This window comes from Castor canadensis, chromosome 7 (genome assembly GCF_047511655.1).
Source record: "Castor canadensis chromosome 7, mCasCan1.hap1v2, whole genome shotgun sequence".
In the NCBI taxonomy this organism is placed as follows: Eukaryota; Metazoa; Chordata; class Mammalia; order Rodentia; family Castoridae; genus Castor; species Castor canadensis.
The window spans coordinates 16,385,061-16,409,290 of NC_133392.1; the positions used below are offsets into that span (position 1 = coordinate 16,385,061).

The 24,230-nt window shown below is 42.9% G+C and overlaps 1 protein-coding gene across 10 annotated transcripts in view; it reads left to right on the plus strand.

The window, feature by feature from the left end:
• Positions 1–24,230, plus strand: part of Ablim1 (actin binding LIM protein 1) — a 291,006-nt gene that overhangs the window by 130,731 nt on the left and 136,045 nt on the right. For all 10 annotated transcript variants that reach the window (XM_074078243.1, XM_074078244.1, XM_074078246.1 and 7 more), the window contains one exon: positions 19,956–20,090. In XM_074078243.1, the coding sequence (XP_073934344.1) occupies positions 19,956–20,090 (135 nt within the window). The remainder of the gene's footprint in view (positions 1–19,955; positions 20,091–24,230) is intronic.

Sequence of the window (24,230 nt, forward strand, 5' to 3'; positions counted from 1 at the left end):
AAGTGGACCTCCTATAAGATACTGGTGGCCAAGAAACTGCTGTCAGTACATGACTCTGGGTATGCACAGGGTGGAAGTTACAAGGTGCTTTTTATGGGATGAGTTGGAGCTTACCATGGCTATCAGTAGGTAGTGCTAGTTTAGAGTCAAGGCACAGGTGTACTCAGGTGTGCTGTTCTGTATGCTTTATTTATAGTTCTCAAGATCTTAGGGAACACGTTTACTGGGGGAGTGTTCATAGAGCTCTTTGGAATTCTTCAGTAAAAGATATCTCATTCATTGGCTTGGCTCACAAAAGTTACCACTCTCTCTTTACTTTTTTAGGAGTTAAAATGTATTATTAAGAAGTGGGGAGTTTCACTCAATACCACTATATTCTGTCTGTATTCTAGCAGTCTGTATTTTTTCTTTTGTTTCTTGTTTGAAATAGTTGTTCACTGATTGAAACATTGTGAGAAGAGAGAAGTTCAAGAAAAACTAAGAACAGTGAATGGTAGGAAAATGTAGCAAGTTTGTTCCTCACTGGAGTATCTGATGGGAAATGGGAGAGAAGGCTGAGTACCCCCCAGAAAAATAGCGGGGGCTCTGGACCCCTAGGTGCAGAGACATTTCCTTAAAAGGAAGGTGTACATGCTGGGTGTCTACTGGACTGCTGTCTATGTGCCACTCTTGGAACCACTTCTGAACAGCCAGCAAGTCACTGAGTGTTGGGGCTGATGGTGAGAATGGGACCCATGACACTGAGCCCCTCTGCCCCACTCACCTGGAAAATCCAGCCCTTCTCCTCCATTGCGAAGGTCTCAGCACAGACATGGCAGTAAACCCTAGCAATGGGCTTCCACTAGTAGCTTTGACCACATTACAGTTTTATCGACGTCTATTGTCTGTGAGGCATTTAGAGGTTAATGTGAATGTTGGAAGGGGCGCTGGTTAAGAATGCAGTTAGCAAAGACAAGGCAATGGAAGGGGATATGAACAGTGTCCTATGGGGGTTCAAAGGAAGGAAGGGTTAGCTCAAGGAGATCAGAAAAGGCTTTGTGGAAAAGGAGCCATTAAGAATGGCCTTGGAAGTTCTACAAGTTTCTTGAGGGCAGGAATGGGATGGTGGTTGACTCATTTACATGTATATATATGTATATATGTGTATATATATATATATATATATGTATATGTATATATATGTATATATGTATATATATATATATATGTGCTTTCAAGAACCAGCTAGGTGGTCTAAGGAGTGAAGACTGGGGCAAACTGGGTGGAGGAGCCACTATGTCCTCCATCCTAGGTCCCATGGAAGGAGACCAGCCAATCTGCCCAACCTTTCAGTTATCAAGAGCCGCCAGAAATAGGGACTTTTGTGTACAATTTCCAGATGTTTAAACGTTGGTAAATAATTTGACTTTCGTTTTTAAAAAAAAATATCCTGTGGGCCAAGCAGAATAAGCCGGTGGGCAGGACTGTGCCAGAGGGTCTTCAAATTAGGACCTAAATCTTCCCAGTGCTCACCAACCCCACCCACAAGGAAATGCACTCCCTCCCAGTGATGCCTACAAATGATGCCTACAAATGGCTAATGTAAAAGTCACATGATGCAATCTTGCCTCCTTGGCATGTCTGTCACCACTCCCAACTTGATTTGGAAGCACCCTTGAAACATACAACAGGACTTGAAAAAGAACTTCGACTTGAGCAAGTTGAGCATGTGTGTGACTTCTTGCTTTTGAAAGGAGCTTGTATGATAGACTGACACCCAGGGAAAGACCATGCCTGCCATGAAAGCCACAGGACCCCAGGAAGGCAGCACTCATGTCATGGTTTTGCAACAAATCCAGGTACTGAACGTGAGTCAGGCAAAGAAGGCCTGTCGGAGTGGAGACAGCTGATGCAGTACTTCTGGGGTGGCTGGATCAGGACAGTGCAAGATGACCAGGACATTTGGAGATGAGATTGGAAGGCACCTTGTTTACAGGGCCTGTGTGCTGCCTCTTCAGGGCACCATTCTTTTCCCAGTGTAGAGGAAAAGAGCCTTGTAGATCTGTATGGTCCACAGCCTGCACATCTTTACCCAAAGGCATTGTGTTGGTACTGAGTTTGATATCATACAAATCCTCCCCCAATTTTGTCCTTCACCAATTCTCAGATGACAGCACCATGCTCTTCACCTGTCTCTTAGTATTTTTTCTCCAGTGAAAACAGTACTGAGAACATCTGCTTTTCTCTCCAGTTAAAGAGGTTTGATAAAGTTGGGAAGAATTCTTGGTAGGTCACAGCAAAAATTGATAGAAAACATGATGGGTTGTTTATCAGGAGCTAGGCAAGTGGGGAAAAGGAAGTGATTAAATCTGCCAGAACAAAAAAGTTGTGCAAGACCATCCTGTTTCCGGGGTGACTGCAGAGTCTGGTAGAAATAGTAATTGCTTTCTCATAAGGAAAACAGATTTAACTAAAAATTCAGGTGCAACCGTATTGGTAAGAACTGAATCTTCATTCTCAGGACCAAGATGTTAATAAGTGATGGCTGAGTTGGTGTGAGCATAGTGTTGCCAAATGTAGTGATGGATAAAACTCAAAAGTTGAGTGCACTTGCCTGTGAAGGCTAGGAGGCATGGTGCAGGCAGTTGCTAACTACATTGTATGCATGCTTGTTTTCTTATGGACAGAAGCCTATTTGGTTTTTAAAACGTTGACAAAAGTAAAAATGTATGGGTGTGGGGGCAGGGAAACCAGACTATTTCCTTCATTTGTGATAGTTAATTTAAATGAGGTAGTATGTGTGTGAAAACTTCCAAGTTGGCATCTGCTTTGCAGTAGGTACTCAATAACTGTTACTGAAAGTCAGTTCATCTGTGGCATTTATGTAAGTAGAGGGGTAGAACACATAGCCCAGAGCCAAAAGAATGGCCCAAGGTCCCATGTAGATAAATTGGACTCAGAAGTAGGTGGTGAGAATTGGATTTATCACTGAGTGGAGAGGCACAAATGACGTTGAATTAGAGCTTTCTAAGCCTGAATTTGTGAAACCCTTACCTGGATATGTTCATCTCTTTCTTACCCATGTGACCTAGTTGTCAGTCATTTGTTTTGGTAGCTTTGCAAAATTATCCCCTAAGCCTTCCAGATTTTATAGGTTTAGCCTGAAAAATAAATCATGTTTGTAAGTGGGAGCTCTGCAAGCAGATTGCAGAGGGTCAATTTGCAGCTCTACTGTCACCTCTCACTGCCTCAGTCTCCTCATCAGAAAACATGGACAGTAAATCATCCAACTTACTAAGGTGGTTGTGAGGATTGAGCCAGTGGGTCCATTACAAACAATATCAGCACACAGCAACATCTAGCGTTAGCTATCATTGCTTTTACTATTGTTCCTCGTTGGCTGGGTCAAATCAGGACCAGTGTGTTCCTTGATGTGGAGTTTAGTAATCAGAGTAGTTTCAGGACCCAGGAAAATAAGGGAAGTGGGGATAAGTGAGTTGAAGAACCAAGCAGGGTCCAGCCATGTCTACTCTCTTTGTAGTTTGCTTCAAGTGAGCAAGGCTTTGTAACCTTTGATATTTCAAGACCACATGAGTGGCTTCTTATGGTCAGCACATCCTACTGTTCTGTGATAGGACTTCAACAAGGAACTTTGCCTGTTGTGTTCTTGATGCCCACATCTCTTAGGCAAGGAAGCTGACCACTCTAGTCCATTTTTATGTGTTGGAGTGAAATAAAATGTCTAGTGATGATTTGATGCAAGCATGAGCTAACCTTATAAGAACAGACTTTTTAAAAAAAATGTGTAAGGCTGGCAGCCAGGTGGCTCAGGATTCTTCCTGGAGGAAGCTGTCCATCTGCCCTGCTGCAGTTGCAGTCTCTCCTGGCTATTCCACATCATCCTGTCCTGCTCTGGGGACATGTCACTTAGCTTGCTCTGGGGACATGTCACTTAGCTTTCCCTGGGTTCTGGTTCTCCCCAGCAGCTGGAAATTGTGCTCCACTGTATGACTGTCATTCAGAGAGCTTAGCCATAGTTGGTATGAAATTGGTCCATCAGAACACCCATTCCTTCAGTTCTTGCCTTTCCTGAGTCAGAGACTTAAACAAGTCTTTTATCTTTAGTCGTCAGTTGAGTTATATTGACATCATCAAAATTACCTAGTTGCTAGATACTGTTATACAACTCAAGGTATTAGACTGACTTTCAGTTTCACCTGAAGGCTGTTGCTGTGGAAAGGAGTCAGAAAATTGGGGTAGCATTAGATGCATGTATATATCAAACTTCACACTAGCAACTGTGCTGGGCTCTAGAAACACAATAGCGGTTCTCTCATGGGGAGAAGAAAGAAGAAACAGAGTACTCAGAATGTGGCAAGTAGAAAGAAGGGGAATGGGTAGGGTAGCAAGGAGGCAGAGAAAGTGCCTTTCCTTAGGTGGGTGAGGAAGGACTCTTGGAGGAGGTGACATAAAAGCTGCTTTAGGGTGAGACCAGAAGGAGGAGAAGGAACCAGCAAGGTGGGGGGAGACTTCTGGAAAGGAAAAGAGCATATGTAGAGAGCTTGAAGCAGCAAGAACTGTAGCTTGGGAGCTGTGTACATGGGAGAGGGTGTGAGAAGAGACAGGAGAAGAGGGCGGGGCTGGCAGGGTATCTTGCACAGTGCAATTGGACATGTACTTGGAGTGCTCAATTTGTGAAGTGATCAGCTCCAATTGTGTCCTTGAAAGATCATTGTTATTGCTGTGCAGCAAAAGGATTGAACAAATAAATTGATAGTTCACACCATTTCAACGTACAACTCCTTGTATTCTTAATAACTGATCCCTAAACCCACCCTAGCACATGACGTTGGTGAGTGATCAGTTACCTATGGGCTTGTCCTACTGTTTCTGATCTGGCTTGTCCTACTGTCTCTCTGGGGCTGACACTGGTGTGGACACATCTCCAGGAAAGATGTTTTTATGACAGCTCCCACATGAACTGGGTCTGATTACATCTCTTTCCAATTTTTTACATCTAACTCTTTCTCAATAGGGTAGCAGAGGTGAAATGAGGACATTTGTCACTGTGGGGACGTGCTGGTGAACAACATGAATGACACCTTAGTGGGGAGGATTTCATGCAGTAATAAGGTGTGATACAGGTAGAGGTTTGGGTGATTCCTATCTGTATGTGCAATTGTTCCTTCTGATTGCCATGCAAATGGTGAGGCTGACACTAACAGATGCTAATCAAACCTGTTGCTGCATTTGAAATCTATAGAGACAAAAAGTACGTTCATGGTTGCCTGGAACTAAGCAGGAGCAGGAGAGGGGAGTGACTGCTAATGGGCACAGGGTTTCTTTTGAGACTCATGAAAGTGTCCTAAACCTGGCATGGGGGTGCACAGCTGTAATCCCAGTACTCAGAAGGCTGAGGCAGGAGGATTTCAAGTTTGAAGTCAGCCTGGGTAACATAGCAAGGCTCTAACCTTAAAAAAAAAAAAACAAAAATACCCAAAACTCCTAAAATTAGATTGTGGTGAACTCTGTACAACTCTGTGAATACACTAAAACTATTGAATTGTGTACTTTAAATGGATGAGTCATGTGATATCTGAACTTATCTCAGTAAAGCTGTTCAAATCAAACCTGCTGCTTCAACATTGTGCATGAACTGAAATGGTGACACTGGGCACTGTGAGAGTTCTTGTGTGAGCGGGACAACTCACTAGAGACCACACAGCAGAAAAGTAGGTGTCCACTACTACAAGTCAGAAGACAACAGAGTTCAGAATTCAACATAGCCGAGCTTGGGATGGCATGTGTGGGTGTTTGTGATCCTGGACCTTAAAATATGACCCTCCATTTTCCCACATGGAAACACCCAGAAACAGAAGTGGCTTCTGTTCCTTGACTGCTCATCTTTTAAGAAAGGCACTGAGCACTTGGCAGGCCTTCCCTCATGTGTCCTCCTAAGTGTCATCTTCATTTTACAGAAAAGAACATCAAAGCTTAGAAAAAGAAAAGTAACTTGTCAAGGTTGCACAGCTAAAAAGGGCAGAGTCGGGAATGGTACCAATCCATTTAACCAGAACCCACGCAGTGACCCACTCACAGCCCTCCCCACACTACCATATTGTAGACCAGGAGCTCCAGCTTTGCCTGTGCAGTGAGCTGTCAGCTCTTAGAGACGGGCCACACCATCACTGTCTTGAGACCTTGGCTCCAGGGCAAATGAGGACCTTTAAAATCCAGAAGTTCCTACCTTATCTCAGGGACACACAGGGCCACCTTGTTCCCTGCCTTAGATCCCACTGTTGATCTTCACTTACTCTGTACTTTAGCCAAACCCGACTCCTGATATTTCCCAAACATGCCCCATTCTTCCTTCCTGTTGTCTTCCTTCCTTCCCACCCTAATTCTATACTTCCTTAATGGCCCAGCTGATGGGACACTTCTTTCTTGAAACAATTTTCTGGTTTTCTCTGCTCCTTGTTTTACACTTTTCTTTGGGCACGTGATTTTTGTCCCTGCCTGTGTTCATATTCATTCATCCCTGGTTGTTATTTCTTTCTCCCTCTGTCCCCCCAGACTACTCCCTACCCTACTAAATTGTAAGCTCTGGAGGACAGGATCTGGGATTTGTAGGAATGTTGTGGAGAAAATGCTCCAGCTTTCCCTCACTTTGCCTTTGTCCACGAACTCTATACTTCATCAAATTGCCCCACAAGTGTGGCCAGGTGTGCCCCGGGCACTCTCCCTTCATACTCTTTCTTCTGCTGTCCCTGACTGTCCTTCCTTTGTCACGCATTCACCTTCTGCTCATCCAGTCATCTCAAATTCCTCCCCCTCCTGTGTGAAATTTTCTCAACTGCTCGGCCTGCCCTCCTACATGTTTTCGTCTTTGGAAAACCTAGCACACTGTCAAGGCCTCCCCCAGGTCCCTACCCTCCCAGCTACCTCTGAAAAGAGTGTTTTGGTTGTGGTTGTTTTGTCCTTTTTCTCTTTGTATAGGCCAGCTCCTCTGTAGGGCTTACTGTGTGCCTGAAACATCCCTGGAGTCCTGCCTTCAGAGGTGAATGGTCTGTCTCCAGAGTTCCACCAGCCCTGGAACAGCCCAGCCTGTGCAGCAGACAAGCACTGAGTCAAAATGTGTTCACTCTTTTTATAAGAAGTTACTTCCCAAGTATTGGAAGGTGGCATATAGAAGATTTCAAGGATGCATTTATTTAGTGTCTCCCCCAAGTGCTAGGTTGGGCTTGATATTTTTCTTGTCTAGTGGTAGAGCTCAAAAAGTGCTTTAAGGAAATAGCTACATCCTTTATACTCAGGCAGATTAACCTCTGAAGTTAAGCAAGAGAATGAACCAGCCACAGGGTTAATGCTCTCTGTCACCTGGATGAATAGAATGCCTTGCAAGGTGACAGGTGGAGATTATGTGTGCTTGCTTTTTCTTGCAAAGGTCACACCCAGCAAAGTTATGTCATATCAAAGCCTGAACAGGCCGAACTTCAGGTCTGGGAGGAGTCAAGAGTATTCTAGAATTTGTAACATATCTGATACTGGGGTTTGTGGCTGTGAACACAGGACATGTGGTTTGTCTCCCAGTGGGTTCGTGGACATCGGAGGGACCCAGGGGAAAGTAAGTTTGTGTATTTCTTCACAGAGTAGGAGCAGAAACTCTTTTCAGGAAGGGTTTAAATGCTCATTTTGGAAACTCATAAGCACCACATTAAAAGCCTCAATGGCTGCTTAGTAGCAATGTGACCTTGGGGATGGTGCTGTGCTTGTAAATGTTTAACCACCAGCTCTCCAGAGGGCAGCTGAGGAGGGAAACTCTGATTTGTACAGTGTGCCCATTTCCATGGCAAGAATACCTCCACCGTGACCAGTTTGAAGCTGCCAGGTGGGGTCACTGACCATGCAGTTAGCTCTCCCCAGAATCCCTGCTGCTGAAGCGAGTCCTCTAACATCTCTGAAGCTCAGATTTCATATCCGTAGAATGGGGCTGTTGAGTACCAGGAAGGTATTTTCTTTGAGCACTTCTTATAAGCTGTAAAGTGCCATACTGCCAGATGTACATTAATCATGTCCAATAGCTTGTCTCAAATGCTGTTTTTAACTAGTTAATGATTTCAAGTGTGTCCTGGGATACAAATGGAAGCAGTCAAAAAATAAAAACTAAGGCAGCTAGGAGGCTCCCTGGGCTATGAGCGGTGGGTCTCTACCACGAAGAAACACTGCAGGCAACATCTTAGTTCTAATGGTTTTTGTCTTTTAACCCCCTAAGATGTCTGGATTTGGAATTAGACGGGGAGGCAGTGGTAGAATCATGCCTAAGCTAAACCCTGCCTCAGAGCCCTCAGCCTAAAGGCCGAGAGTCACTGGCCCTGTGTCTTGACTTGTATTCCCACAGAGGGCTCAGCCGGGACCACAGTCCCTTCCCATCTCTGAATCAGAATGGACATGGCTCCCTCACGATCCATTAAGATGTGGTGCTCTGCCAGCTGGGTTTAGACTGAAGCCTGAATAGTTTGACTTGATCCATTTCTAAATGGAATTGCTGGTACAGGGACAATTTGAGATCTCCAGGTGACCTTAAAAGGTTCTATCAAATTTCATAAGAGGTTTTTTTTTTTTGGTCATATTTCAGATGTTCCTGCTCCTACAGGTTAGTGACTGTCCTTCCTGACATTCAGCTGACCACAGGCCTCTTGTGTGCCAGGCTGATGCTGTAGGGGCTGCCAGGAGGGGGATGAACTCACATTGTCTCCATTACAACTCTGGGCATAAGTCACCTGTTCTCAGCTCCTCTCTGCAGTCTCAGGGAGGTTGAGGCACGTGGCAGGAGAGGGAGAGTGTGGGAGTCAGGCCTCCCAGATTCTCGCTCCAGGTCCCTTCTGATTACTGTTGCCGACACATGTGTACAAATGACTGTTTTCCTAGTTAAGGTTATCAGGATGGTCAGAGAGGCCATGGGAAGAGAAGGATGTTATCTTAGTGAGTCATAGTGTCACAGGTGTGTGTAAGAAGTCACTGTTTCAGGAGGGGAGGGTAAGGTACCACACTGATGTCAAATCGTTTTCTGAAATTAACCTTCCTATGTAGAAGGTAGGTGGAGCACATCAGAACAAGTCTGTCAAGTGATTTACAAGAAGGAAATTGCCTGGCTGGATGATGGTAATCTTAGTACCTCTTCACTTTAGGGAAAATCAGATTAAGTGAATTTGAGCCTAAGCTGTTTTCATCATCAGGAGTCAGCCAAGGGGATGCTGACCTTGCCTTTTATCTTTGGAGGAATGACAAGGACCAAGTGAGTTGCCACAGAAAAGGCAAATGAAGGATGGGGACATCTTCTGAATGAAAAGCCACAAGTGGTAGGAAGAGTACATCAGAGCCCTCCTGCTGAGACTGTGCTAAGTAATAATCTTGATTACCATACTCACACAGTAGAAGCAAATTAGGTCACAGAAACCAGTTGAAGAGAAGGCTCATTTTGGACAACTAATAACAGGGTAACAACGTGTATAGCTTCTAGTAACCACCACTTGCCACAGCAGGAAATGGACTTTTGCGTAAACTGCAAATTAAGCACCTTGTGCATTTATTTAAACTCTTGCGTTTCTTGTTTCCTATACCATTCTAGCACAAAGAAAGGGAGTAGGAGGTGGAGGTGGGGGAGCACCTCTCTGGGATGTGTGCTTACATTTCAGTGGGAAGTAAAGTGTAGAAGCACAGAAAATATTCTAGGTAACGAAGCAGTTGCTGAAACAGACTCCCAAGGGAATAGCTTTCTTGTTGTAGGCTGAAATCAGCCTTACTAGGCAGTGTCCTCTTGTGATTGCAAATTCAGACCATCTCAATGTAATACAGATTTCCAATCCAGGTCTGTGCTCAGGGTTGGGGCTGCTGGAGTCCTCCTGCTGGCAGGTTGTGTTTCCTGGCTGTCTCACCCTGACTCTGTAAGAGTTCTTTTCCCATGAATTGCTACAGCCTGGAATAATTTCTCTTTCTATATGAAGCGTTTTTTCCATCTGTGTGTTCACTAGCAGGTGTTACCTGTGCTATGATGATGCATCTGGGCGTTCACCTCTTCTCAGCTATGCAATCAGGATCTAGAGAGCACATGGTGCTGGCTTTGTTTCCTAATGTGCTGGAGAAGATTCTCCTGTGGAAATCTCCAGCACACTGCTTGAAGCATGGGGTTTGGAGGCAGGGTGTTTCTTAGCTGTGTGATCTTGGGCAAGATATGGAACTCTTCTTGCCTTGGTTTCCTACTCTGCCAAACAAGAATAATGAGAAGGTAGTATATGGCAGTTGTGAGAACTTTCCATAACTGTGGGTATCATTAGTTATTACAGTGCCTGGAATATAGTAAATATGCAATAAGTGTTACCTGTTATAATGATATAATAGTGTTCTCAAGTTATTTATTGCCATGTCAGAAGTTCGGGACCTTGTAGCTTCCCATCCAATAATAGCATTGGATGAGAACCTTATTTTCCCTGGTACAAAGTTGAACAGAGAAGTACAGAGATGACAAATCAGCTTCTTTGATGTTTGAAATCAGAATTATCCCAGGAATTTGGAGAAATTGACTAATAAGCTTATAGTTTTGTGAGATCTGAACTGATACATTGTGAAGCAAAACCAAACACAAACCAGGAGAAAATTAAGTGCTGGGTAATGGTAAAGGTATTTAGAGCTAGAGGTTGTGAAGATAAAAGGAAAATGATGTGGAAAGCATCATTGAAAGCATTTTTCTACATGGAGTCAGAGGCGATCAGGAAGCAGGACTTATGCACAATTCCAGCTCTACCTGGAACGTGGGCTGTGGCTACTTTCACACTTTGACTGCAGACTGCTAGAACAGATAATTACATGAGCCCAGAGACTTGAGATGCATATCAAGACATCATTAGACTCTTGTTTTGTGGAAATTTTTACTAAATATGTGCACTCTTTATGTTGTATTGGTCACATGGCCACAATCACACAATACCTGTTCTTAACTTCAACAGTTTTATCACAAAACAATTTTTACCATTAACAGAAGCAAAGACAAAAACCACCTGATCATCTCAATAAATGCAGAAAAAGCCTTTGATAAGATCCAATACCACTTCATGATAAAAGCTCTAAGAAAACTAGGAATAGAAGGAATGTACCTCAACATAATAAAGGCTATATATGACAAACCTACAGCCAGCATTATACTTAACGGAGAAAAACTTAAACCATTCTCCCTAAAATCAGGAATGAGACAAGGGTGCCCATTCTCCCCACTCCTACTCAACAGTACTGGAATTCCTAGCCAGAGCAATTAGGCAAGAAGAAGGAATAAAAGGAATACAAACAGGTAAAGAAACTGTCAAAATATCCCTATTTGCAGATGACGTGATCCTGTATCTTAAAGACCCAGAAAACTCTACCCCAAAACTCCTAGACACCATAAACAGCTACAGCAAGGTAGCAGGATACAAAATCAACTTACAGAAATCATTAGCTTTTCTATACACCAACAACAAACAAACTGAGAAAGAAAATATAGAAACAATTCCATTTACAATAGCCTCAAAAAAAAATCAAGTACCTAAGAGTAAACTTAACAAAGTTGTGAATGACCTCTACAAGGAGAACTACAAACCCCTGAAGAAAGAGATTGAGGAAGACTACAGAAGGTGGAGAGATCTCCCATGCTCATGGATTAGTAGAATCAACGTAGTAAAAATGGCTTTACTACGAAAACCAATCTACATGTTTAATGCAATTCCCATCAAAATCCCAATGACATTCATCACAGAGATTGAAAAATCTACCCTAAAGTTCATTTGGAAACACAAGAAACCGGAAATAGCCAAGGCAATACTCAGCAAAAAGAACAATGCTGGAGGTATCACAATACCTGACTTCAAATTATATTACAAAGCAATAGCAATAAAACCAGCATGGTACTGGCACAAAAACAGATATGAAGACCAGTGGAACAGAATAGAGGACCCGGATATGAATCCACACAGCTATGCCCACCTTATTTTTGACAAAGGTGACAAAAACATATGATGGAGAAAAGACAGCCTCTTCAACAAATGTTGCTGGGAAAAGTGGTTGTCTGCCTGCAGAAAACTGAAACTAGATCCATGTTTATCACCCTGTACAAGTAACAACTCAAAACGGATCAAGGACCTTAATATCAGACCCAAAACTCTGAAGTTAGTACAGGAAAGAGCAGGGAATGCTCTGGAGCAATAAGTATAGGCAAGGACTTCCTCAATAGAACCCCAGCAGCTCAGCAACTAAGAGAAAGAATGGACAAGTGGGACTACATAAAATTAAAAAGCTTCTGCACAACAAAAGAAATGGTCTCTAAACTGAAGAGACCACCCACAGAGTAGGAGAAAATATTTGCCAGCTACACATCAACAAAGGACTGATAACCAGAATATACAGGGAGCTCTAAAAACTAAACTCCCCCCAATCAATGAACCAGTAAAGACATGGGCAAGTGAACTAAGCAGAACTTTTTCAAAAGAAGAAATCCAAATGGCCAAAAAACACATGAAAAAAATGCTCACCATTTCTGGCCCTAAAGGAAATACAAATCAAAATCACACTAAGATTCTGCCTCACCCATCAAAAACACCAACAACAGTGTTGGTGAGGATGTGGGGAAAAAGGAACCCTCATACACTGCTGGTGGGAATGCAAGCTAGTGCAACCACTCTGAAAAACAATATGGAGGCTTCTTAAAAAACTAAAGATAGATCTGCCATATGATCCAGTAATCCCACTCCTGGGGATATACCCAAAGGAATGTGACACAGGTTACTCCAGAGGCACCTGCACACCCATGTTTATTGCAGCACTATTCACAATAGCCAAGTTATGGAAACAGCCAAGATGTCCCATTACTGATGAATGGATTAAGAAAATGTGGTATTTATACACAATGGAATTTTATGCAGCCATGAAGAAGAATTAAATCTTACCATTCTCAAGTAAATGGATGGAACTGGAGAACATCATTCTGAGCAAGATTAGCCAGGCTCAGAAGACCAAAAATCGTGTGTTCTCCCTCATATGCAGATTTTAGATCTAGGGCAAATGCAGCAATATTGTTGGACTTGGGTCACACACTAAGGGGAGAGCATATATGGGAGGAATGGGGATAGGTAGGAAACCCAAAAACTTGAAAGTGTTTGATGTCCCCACTGCAGAGGAGCTAATACAGTAACCTTAAACTGGCAGAGGCCACTATGGGAAGGTGACCAGGAAGTAGTGAAGATGTCTGGTAGAGATGAACCAATTTGGTTTGTAATACACTTGTGCATGGAAGCAATGCTAGGAATCTCTCTGTATAGCTAGCTTTATCTCAACTAGCAAGAACGCTTTGTCTTTCTTATTATTGCTTATGTCTACCTGTGTTTTTCAATGCAATTTCTAAGTCCCCAAATAAAAGTTTTTTTTTATGTTTGCAGTATCTGAGTTGAAATTGATCCACAAGCATGTAAAGAAGGAAATATTTGACCAATCTAAGCCATATTGGTGCTCAAAGAAATACCAGGACCTAGTTTGGGCCTGTGGGACAGGTTTGAGTTGGATAGGTAGGGCAGGCAGGTAGCATTCCAAGTGTGAGGCAGGAGGTCTTGGGGAAAGTGAAGATGCTACACCAGGAAGTGGTCATAAACCCCAACCCAAGGGACCAAGGGAGATTTGTATGTTAATACAAATACATAGTAGAATATTTTAGTGCTTGGGCTTTGGGGTCAGGCTACCTGAGTTCAAAATTACTTAGCAAGTGATAAGAACCCAGCAAATGTACAAGGCTAGTGTTAGTCATATTACTGAAGATCTCTGAAGCTAGCAGAGAATTTTAGACTTGATGTATCATCACCCTGAGAGTTATTGGAACTTCCTCTCTCCCTTCCTCCCTTCCTTCCTCCCTCCCTCCCTCCCTTCTCCCTCCCTCCCTCCCTTCTTCCTTCCTTCCCTCCCTCTCTCTTTTCTTCCTTCCCTCCTTCCTTCCTTCCTTCCTGCCTGCCTGCCTCTCTTTCTCTTGTTCTCTTTCTCTCTTGTTCTCCTTTTCTCTCTCTCCCTTGCCTTCTCTCTCTTTCTTTCTATTTTGATATTTTTTTATAAACTTTTTTTTTTGCTGGGAATGGCAGTACATAATTGTAATCCCAGCACTTAAGAGGTGGAAGCAGGAGGATCATGAGTTTGAGGCCAGCCTGAGGTATATAGTGAGACTCTGTCTCAAAAAAACAAACCAACAAATTTTAGTCAGATGAATTTTTAAAAAATAAGAATACGGAGTCCGCTAATACCTGACATCCTGCTTGCCCTATTATTAACATCTTACTTTAGCCCAATACATTTGTTATAATTAGTGAATCAGTATTATTGCCATTATTAACTAGTCAGATTTTCTTAGTTTTTATCTGATGTCCTTTCCCTGTTCCAGGATCTAGTGCAGGATATCACATACTTGGTTGTTTACTCTTGGCAATGATAGAGTTGATAGAGTCATAGAACTTTCTTCTTTTTTTTTCAGTTCTGACTCAGTCCTGGGCTCAAACCCAGGGTCTTGTTCATTGAATTACACCCCTGGCCAGATGTTTGTAGTTTTTTGATGATCCTGACCATTTTGAAGAGCCCTGGTCAGTATTTTGTAGACTTTCTCAGTTTGGTACTGTTAGAATTGTGATTAGAGTCGGAATATGGGATTTTTTTTTTTTTTTGGTGGCGGCTGCGGGGGAGGGCGGTGGCTATACAGCAGGCAAAGTAACAGTTTCCCTACCATCATATAAAGGTTCATTTGGTCAACTTGACTACTGTGGATGTTGACCTTGAACACCTGGCTGATGTACAATGTGTCGGAAATTTCCAATAGATAGTTGTTATTTTCCACACCAGGTGGAGGAGGGAAAGCAGTTGCCGGTCTGTGTCCCATCTCACCTGTGTTCCTCACAGTTTGTGTTAGAGAAGAAAAAGGAGCTGGGAGCAGGAAGCTCTCAGTAATGTGAGGAAGGGGAGGAGGCCTGGGTTACAGTGGTAAGAGAAGGGTTGAGAAGGGTGTGAGAGTGGACATCATTTAGTGGGAGATAAAAGGGAGGGCAGAATCCAGGTTTTGAGTGTCGGAGATTAGGGGATTGCTCTGAATTAGGAGTCACTGAACTAGTTTATAGCCAACTCTGTTTCTTGGCCATGTCACTTTGGATGAGTCAGCTTGTTCTCTGAGTCCCCACTTGCCTTTTGGTAAACTGGGATGTCAATACCTGCTCTCCTTACTTTGTAGAGCTCATGTGAGTGTGAAGTGAGATAGAGCAGAGACTCTGTCAAGCCCTGAGTTAGCCTGGCAGCTGGCACTTGCATCTGAGTAGCCAGAATGTCTCTAGACTGCAAAATAGACAGTGTAGGAGTCTCTTTTTATCTTTGCAGACAAACGGACTCTTGGCTCTTTGTATGCGTTTCCTCATTATTCAGAAAGCATGCAACATGCTTTTAGGTTTGCACTAGACTCTTCTTAATTTTGCCAACAAAATTAGCAGGCAGAGGAAAATTTAACTAGTTTGTTCAAGTTCCAGGGTAAATCGTTGACTCCTTGGTACAGTGGAAAGAGTTGGGAAGCCTGGGGCAAAGTGCACCCCTGGCATCACTCACAGGTCACCTTGAAAATGTGAGCTCTTTGCTCCCCTCCACCACCCAAGTAGAGGAAGCAGGGGCCACCCAGACTCTGAAAGATGGAACCATTAAGTAAAAATTAGCCACTGAGCGAGCAGATGTGACAGTAACTTGTCAGTTGTAACCAACTCAGCATATTTCAAAAGTGCACATTTGAGCCATTGAACATGCATTTGATAGTAACCAAACTTTCAAAGACAGTTATATAAAATGAGCCTCTTTATTCACCTTTAAAAAGGAGCGATTCTTTTGTCTACACCAATTTGGGTTGGGAGAAAATATACACTGATTCTCGTTTGGTCTTTGGATTCTGTCATTCTTTAATTAGAAAATCCCATTTCTTCACAAATGGTGGTTCTGCTGTATGTTTGCTTCGGCTGTTGGATGGAGGAAAGGCAAGTTAACAGAGTCTGTGGTTGAAGGTCAAAGTCCTCTCTGGGCATAGAATGCCTTGTGGTGTCATCTATATTTCCAAAGGGAAAAGCTTGCAAAATGCAGATGCGGGTCCCCACTCTGACCTCTGGGGCTGGTGCCAGCATTCGCACTGCACCCTTTCTGCAGACAGAGAGAAAAGCCAAGAAGTGAAATGACATTTTCCTTCCCTCATCGTTACTCAGCCTGGCTAGCCTGTTTAGCTGTAAGAAATTCAGTGTGAAGATTAGCCGCAGTGTCTCTTATCCAGAAATGCTTCTCCATTCTGGAGAATGGAGCGAAGGAATTCACTATGTTCTCACAGTGTTTCTGAAGAGGACGGTCTTGAGAATTAACTTAAAATTCTAATTCTTCTCTGTAGCTGGCCTGCTTAGGTTGTAAGCATTCTAAAAGCTTAATCTGGAGTATGCATTTTAATTGTTAGAGGAGTTTACTAAAAAGCAGATCCCTGACTCACACCACTAAGTGGCTGGAATGAAGGAACTGCATTTTTAAAAGTACTTTTTTTTTTTTTTTTTTTTTTGCAGTCTTTGGGTTTGAACTCAGGGTTTCCACATTTGCTGGGCAGGCACTCTATTGCTTGAACTATGCCTTCAACCCTTTCTCTCTGGTTATTTTGGAGGTAAGATCTTGCTTTTTGCCCAGGTCTGCCTGGACCTCCATCCTCCTATTTTAAGCTTTCGGCTGTCGCTGAGATGACAGATATATACCGTCACACCCAGCTTCTTTCCATTGAGATGGGGTCTGGCAAACTTTTTTGCCTGGGATGGCCTGGAACAACAATCCTCCTGAGCTCAGCCTTCTGCATAGCATGGTTGAACTGGAATTTTGTGAACTTTTTGCCCAGGCTGGCCTCAAACCATGATTCTCCCAATCTCAGCCTCCCAAGTAGCTAGGATTATAGGTGTGAACAACTCACATCTGGCTTTAAAATACATTTTTAATTGACACATAGTAATTGTACCTATTTATGAGACATAATGTGACATTTTAATACCTGTACATAGTGTATAAGGATCGATCAAGGTATCGCCAGATTGGTATAGGTGTTGCCTCAGACATTTGTCATTTCTTCAGGGACATTTGAAATCTTCTCTGCCAGCTATTTTTGAAATGTTCAATTAGTTGTCAGCCATATCATCCTATGGTGCCACAGAAAATTAGAAGTTATCCCTCATACCCCAGTACCCCCTAACCATCCTCGCTCCATCCCTTCCTCACCCACACCATTCCCAGGTTCTAGTAACCACTATATTTCTACGAGATCCACTTTTTAGCATCTCTGTATATCTGAGAACATGTGGTATTTGACTTTCTTAGCATGATGTAGGTCAAATAACTTAGTATCCTCTTCTTCCACCCATGTTGCTGTAAATGACAGAATTTATTCTTTTTATGGCTAAATAATATTCCATTGTGTATATATGCCACATTTAAAAAAATCCTAGGTTGATTGGCTTTCTTGTCAATTGTGAGTAGTGCTACAGGAAGCACAAAGGGCAGAGAGAGGACTCTTCACCATACTTATTTTATTTCTTCTAGATATTTACCCACTAATGGGACACTGGATTGTATGGCAGTTTTATTGCTCCTTTTATTTTGGAGGAAACACCATACTGTTTTCCATAATAGCTGTACTAATTTAAGTCCCACTGCAGTGTACAAGAATTCCCTTCTCCACATCCTTACCAACATTTGTTATTTTTTCTTCTCTTTTTGGTAATAACCATTCTAACTGTGGTGAGATGAAACTTTGCATTTTTAATACGTGGCACAAGAAAGGAGATCTGGCTTGAAGATTAGCATAGTTGCCTTGCAGATTGCCATGGGTGCTGTGCCCAGCTAGGGACACTTTGTCACACACACTGCCGGTGTTTCCTTTATGAGCCAAGCCTTTGCCAATGCTTTTAGAACTGCACTTGAACTTGGCTAAATAACTTGTTGTCTGATTTCTAACAATTTCCTGACTTATACTACTAGCATGAGCATAGGAGTCAGAATGTCCTGGGCGCAGATCTCTGTGCTCCTACTTCCTGCTGTTGGGCAGGCTGTTCAACTTCTCTGAGGCTTCTTTTCCTCACCCATCAAACTGGGACCATGGTACCCACCTCTTTGAGAGACAAGGGTGGTGAGGATGGAATAACTGACTTATGTGTAAGCACTGAGCACAATGCCTGGCATTAGCAGATATCCAATAAATATCACCTTCTTCGGGAGAAGGAATTAACTTTAAAAAAAAAAAACAAAACCCCCAACAACTCACAGATTCTCGTGTTTCCCAGCAACACTTGAAACAGATATTGTTGAGGGAAACCTTCTCTCAATGCCCAGGTGACTAGACTTTTGGCCTTGATCCCCATCACTTTCAAAGTCAGTGGTTGTTTGGAGATCTTGAGAGCATGCTCCTCCTTACGAGTGAGTTCTATTGTAAATACAGGTTTTCGAGAGAGATCCAAGCAGGTAGATAAGGAAAAGCAGGTGACTTGCAATGCTGGTACCCCTGCTGGACACTCCAGGATCCACAGAGGAAGCAGATCAGGTGTTCAAGTTGAAATGACACCCGTTCTTAGTGAAAATCTCACAAGAAGAACCTAAGAACCTTGTTTGTCAGAAATTAGCCAGTAATGGATTGTTTGGACTGCCTTATGCATACGTTTTCCAGGTGACATGAGATCATTACAGAAGTCTGAGAGACAGTGAGTTACTATACTTGTGAGGCATGGTGAGCACCTTGCCACAGGTGCTGTCTAAGTAGCGTTTCAGCAGTTGCTGCCCCCACGTTCCCCCTGTCAAATGCAGTGTCAGCATTTGAGAAAAAAAATCTTTGTTCTTTGGGTTGGTTGATTAATTTTCAGTTCCCTGTTCTTAATCCTAAATCACGTTCAAGATCACATGGGTTCTGAGGACCCAAATCAGAAAAGGAATTTGCTAGCCTATTTGCATTGTGTGGTGAGAAGCTGTGTGAAGACACTTGGTTAGCTGAAAGCCACAGTTTCTTCTTGCTGCCTTCTGCCTTGACCTTCTGTAAAGTAGACACTGTACATGCTAATCCTGGGGCAGGACAGTCACACTTTTCTCCTCTAAAATCCACCTTCTGCGGGAATAATTCTGTGAGCCACAGCCAGTGGTTTTTGAGTCTGAAAAGACCCTAGAATCACCTGGTCTGATCCCTTTTGTTTTGTGGAAAAGGAAGCAGGTTGAGAGCTATCCTTATGGTTTTCCTAGGATATTATTCTAATTATTGCCTGTAGTCTGTGTTTCAGGAGCTGAGCACACCATAGGAGCCTCATACTAGGCCTCCAATATGTTAAATGAATTGCCAAATTAAGATCAGGAGATCCTCTCCAGTGAAGTAGACTCGAAACTATCCACTATATAGTAACTACTAACAAGTACATAAATGCCTTCTGAGCTCCTATGGTTCCTGAGCATTCTGCTGTGTGGGGGTGGGGGAGGAGAAATACAACCAAGGAGAGAAAACACGAAATGGCTCCACCTTCAAGGAACTTGCAGTCTACAACGCACTCCTGCTGAAACATGCTAAGTCAACAAAAAGACTTATTTCAAAGTATTAAAGTAAACAAGATTGTGTGTTTAACTGGTCAGTTATGTAGTCTTGGAGAAATTGGGGAGGAAGGCAGCAGACAGCAGGTTCTGCAGAGGAACAAGTCTGGTATGACCCCTATGGACTATTCAGATCAACACTGTCTTAGTTATCTGTGTATCTGGTTATTATGGGATGGGGAGGGTGCTCAGTTCATGCTTATTAAATGAATATGAGGTTCACTTGATCTCCAATAATGAGGTATTTCTGTGTTGTTGAGATGGCACTTTTGTAGGAGTGCTTCCTCCTTACCTGGATGTTTTGTTGTTTCTTCCAGTGGCCCACCCTCAGGACCCTCACCACCCAACAGAGAAGCCCGTCATTCACTGCCATAAATGTGGGGAGCCATGCAAGGGGGAAGTGCTTCGGGTCCAGACCAAACATTTCCACATCAAGTGTTTTACCTGCAAAGGTACGGTGCCTCCAGGGTCACATCAGTGGCATGTCACCGTCAGTGCCCATTCCCTCAGTGCGTATCAGGCCAGATGGAAGAATGCCCTCAGATGCCGTGGCATCATTTATCTCTAGTTTTGGATTTGATTAGACTTGGGAGATGGCAGAGAGACAGAGTCCTCCCAAGACCAGGGCCTTGGGTGTTCAGTGAAGCCCCTGACCATGGAGGGAGGGGCTAACTCTGTAGAACAATGAAAATGCAATTTCGTGTTTAGTATTTTCTCTTTCTTTTCCTATGAATCAAGAAACTCCTAGTGAAATAACCTGGTCCCAATATTTATTGATTATAGGAGGGCTGGAAAATGTGTAAGATTGGATGCTAGTCACTGGCTTGTTTGGGTGAGTCTATACACGCATGTTGAGAAGTGAGAGATAAGCAAGAGTATTTGGGAGACCTCCAAGCACATAAATCTCTTCCATCCAGAAAGTTATCTGCCAATGTGAGGTTGATTTTCATCAGTGGACCCCTGTTCTTTGGTTTACAAAGGCTGGCATTTTAGTATGAAATATGCTAATTTGTTATTCTAGATCCAAGGCCTGGCTGCTGGGGAAGGAGAGAAGAGAGTATGTATTTACTTGAGAAACAGGTTTCCTGAGCTCAGGGAATGTCTGGGTGGCTCCAGAGGCAGATGAATGATGTAGAGAGATAGAAAGGGAGGGAGCCTCTGAGCTTGTTTTATAGTATCTCTCTGTGTCCCCCATGTGGTCCTCACCACCTCATTCCCAGAAACTAGATTCATCTAAGCATCTTAGGTTACACAGACAGTAATGCCATCCTAAGCCTCCATCCATAGCTAGGGAGGCTCCCAAGTAGACAGACACCAGGTTACCTAGTGACCCCCTAATATGTGAAAAAAGGAAGGGAGCACCTTTCTGGAGTCCACAGATGTTTCTTTCACTGAGTGTAAGCTTAGCAGGAGAGAAAACTAACATGTATGCTGGGCGTGGTGGCTTATGCCTGTAGTCTGAGCTACTTGGGAAGCATAGGTAACAGGATCATAGTCAGAGGTCAACTGGGCAAAAGTATGAGGCCTTATCTGAAAAACAAAAAGGGTTTGAGGCATGGCTCAAGTAGTAGAGCACTTTGTGGGGAGTGGATTATGAGAAGCCTACATAAGCACAGTTGTGCTCAACGACAGGCTGAGTTTGTCACGGCCCCAGCCGCAGAAGAGAGCAAGAGGGGAGGTGCAGCACAGCTGTTTTTCCTGAGTTGCTTATGTTCAGAGAAATAGGAACACAGGTTTCTCTTGTTACAATGTAACTCCGGTCCCCTCCTCCCCAGAACTGTTGCTCCACCTCCTTGTTTACCACTGGATATAAAAGACTCACTGAAGGAGGAAGCAAGGTGCTTTTTGATGGGGATTTTTTGATTGGCTGCTGCTGAAGCTGCTGTGTCTCCACCAGAGCAGCTTTCTGTGCTGAGAACTTTATACATAGGCTTTAGAAAAGCTACGCTAAAGAAAAGCTAAAGAGAACATGGGACAGTGCAAGTCTGATGGGACAGTGCAAATTTGAGGACAAAGACTCTAAGAGAGATTATGCTAAAGAAAACACGGGACAGTGCAAGTCTAAGGAAAGAGACTTTAAAGAATAGAAAAGAAGACTTTAGAAGCAAGGTTTTAAAGAATTGTAAAGGAGTAAAGCCTTAAAGAATAAAGATAGAGAAAAGAAGCAGAGTAAAGAGAAGAGAAGTAAAAAAAAGCAATGAGGCTGTTGTGTGTCTCCATTTGAGCGCCCAGCACACCTGGCCCCAGCTTTGTCTTCTATTGTTTGTCCTGTCTGCATCTTCCGTTGCCCCCAGTTAGGTTCAGTAGTAACAGGAGAGAGAGAAAGCTCACTCCAGCACTTGACTATCAAGTGTGAGACCCTGAGTTCAAACCCCAGTACTGCCATGGAGAGAGACTAGAGAGACTAGCTGGAATGAGAAGAAAGTAGTGGGAGGGTAGGAGCTCAGCTCCCTCAACTGAGCTGAATGTTCAGTGCAACTATAGCTAATGACAGTGTATTGCAGTCGGAAGTTTTGTTAAATGTGTACGTTGTAGCTGCTGTTGCCAAAGGAGGGTAAGTGTTAACTATATGAGCTGATGGATATGTTAATTTGTTCTACTATAGTAACTTTTAATATATACATATATAGGTATTTATATATTTATGTATTTATGTATATGTATTTTTCCCAATGCTGGGGGTGAAACTGAGAGCCTTGCACCTGCTATGCAAGTGCTCTGCCACCAAGTGCCCTCCCAATCCCATATGTAATATATATAATTATATATACATATATATATAATATCATGTTGTATACCTTAAATATACACAATAAAATTTATTTTAAAGAAATGCTGTAATGCACATCCTCTTTTTGGTGGGACTATGGTTTGAACTCAGGGTTTCACACTTGCAAAGTAGGTGCTTTACCTTTTGAGCCACACCTCCAGTCCATTTTGTTCCGGTTATTTTGGAGATGGAGTCTCATGAAGTATTTGTCCATGTTGGCCTCAAACTGCAGTCCTCCTGATCTCAGCCTCCTAAGTAGCTAATATTATAGGCGTGAGCGCACCCAGCTCATGCACATTTTATAAAGAGGAATTACTTAGTCTTCCTGAAGAATCCTCCAAATAAGTATAAGTTCAAGTTTTCAGACAACCCAAGTTGGTCCTGAGGAAATGTCAACGTCATGCCCAGGACTCCGAGTGTCCTGCCCTGCCACATAGTTTGGGTTCTGCCATTGCCAGTAACGCAGCTCTATGGTCCTATGCAAATTATCTGTCTCACTGTAGCTCAGTGTCCCTACCTAAAAGTATAGAGACTAGACCATGTGCCATTGCACCACCCAGGTCTGCAGTGTGCAGTTTCCATACACAGATGACCACATCTGTGTGCAACAGAGAAGTCAGAGGTCTTGGGCTTCGTAGGCAGCATGTCAGAGAAATCGATGGCTTCAGGCTAATCTAATTTAGCTCACTTGGAGTTAGCATTGGATTTGCTTTTGCTTTTTGCGCATTAATTTCCTGAGACATGCTCAAAGATTAGATTTGGTATGAAATAAATGCAGGCTGTAAACGACTGCAGCCCTGAGTGTATTTGCTATTTCTCATGAAAGTGTACAATGCTAGCCTCAGATCCGGGCACACACTGTACAAAGCCTTAGAAGATACTTCCATCTATCCTGCGTGGGCTGGAGCCTGCCTTGTTTATTTTCTCTTCTAATTTCAGTCTAAGGACCAAATGAAACTTCCTCATGTTAGATAGTTGTACCATATACTTTGCTTCATGCTGTAAATGCTTTCCTGAAAGGTTGAATTTTTGCTTAGATTGAATCTCTCTCTCTTGCTGGTTCTGGGGACTGAACCCAGGGCCTCATGCATGCTACGCAAGCATTCCACCACTTGAGCTATGCCCCCAGATGTTTTGCTTTTTTATTTTGTTTTTGAGACAGAGACTTACTACCTTTGCTCCAATTTGCAGTCCTCCTACCTAGCCTGGAATTCACAATCCTCTTGCCTCTGCCTCCTGAGTAGCTGAGATTATAGGCATATGCCACCACCCCCGTCTCTTGAATCCTATTTTAAGATTACTTGCTATTTGCAGGAATTGTTTTTTAATTTAACAAAATGTTCCTAAAATCAGTGCACCATCTGTATTGTATTTTCTCACATTTAATCTGTCAATGTCTACAATCTTGTGTCCCAACTTTCTAGGGTCACCCTTTTCTTTCATATGCAAAGACACTGATTTTAGGTCCCCATCCTTATACTGTGGGGAATCCAGGACTTTTCCCAGTGTTCTAGAGCAGCATTGCCCAATAGGAACATGAGACAGAGTCATGGTATAATTTCAAATATCCTAGTAATTACATAAAAGTTAAAGGACGGGTGTTATTATATTTTCATAATATATTTTATTTAGCCCTATATATCCAAAACATTATCATCCCAACATGCAACTAGTATAAAATTATTGAGATATTTGACTTTTTCATACTAGCTTAATATAACTAAATTTGGACTGGTTACGTTTGTGGTTAGTGGCTACCATTTTAGATAGCACAGTTCTAAGTTCTTGAAGTTTTCATTTTTGTGGTTTCCTCTCCAACTTT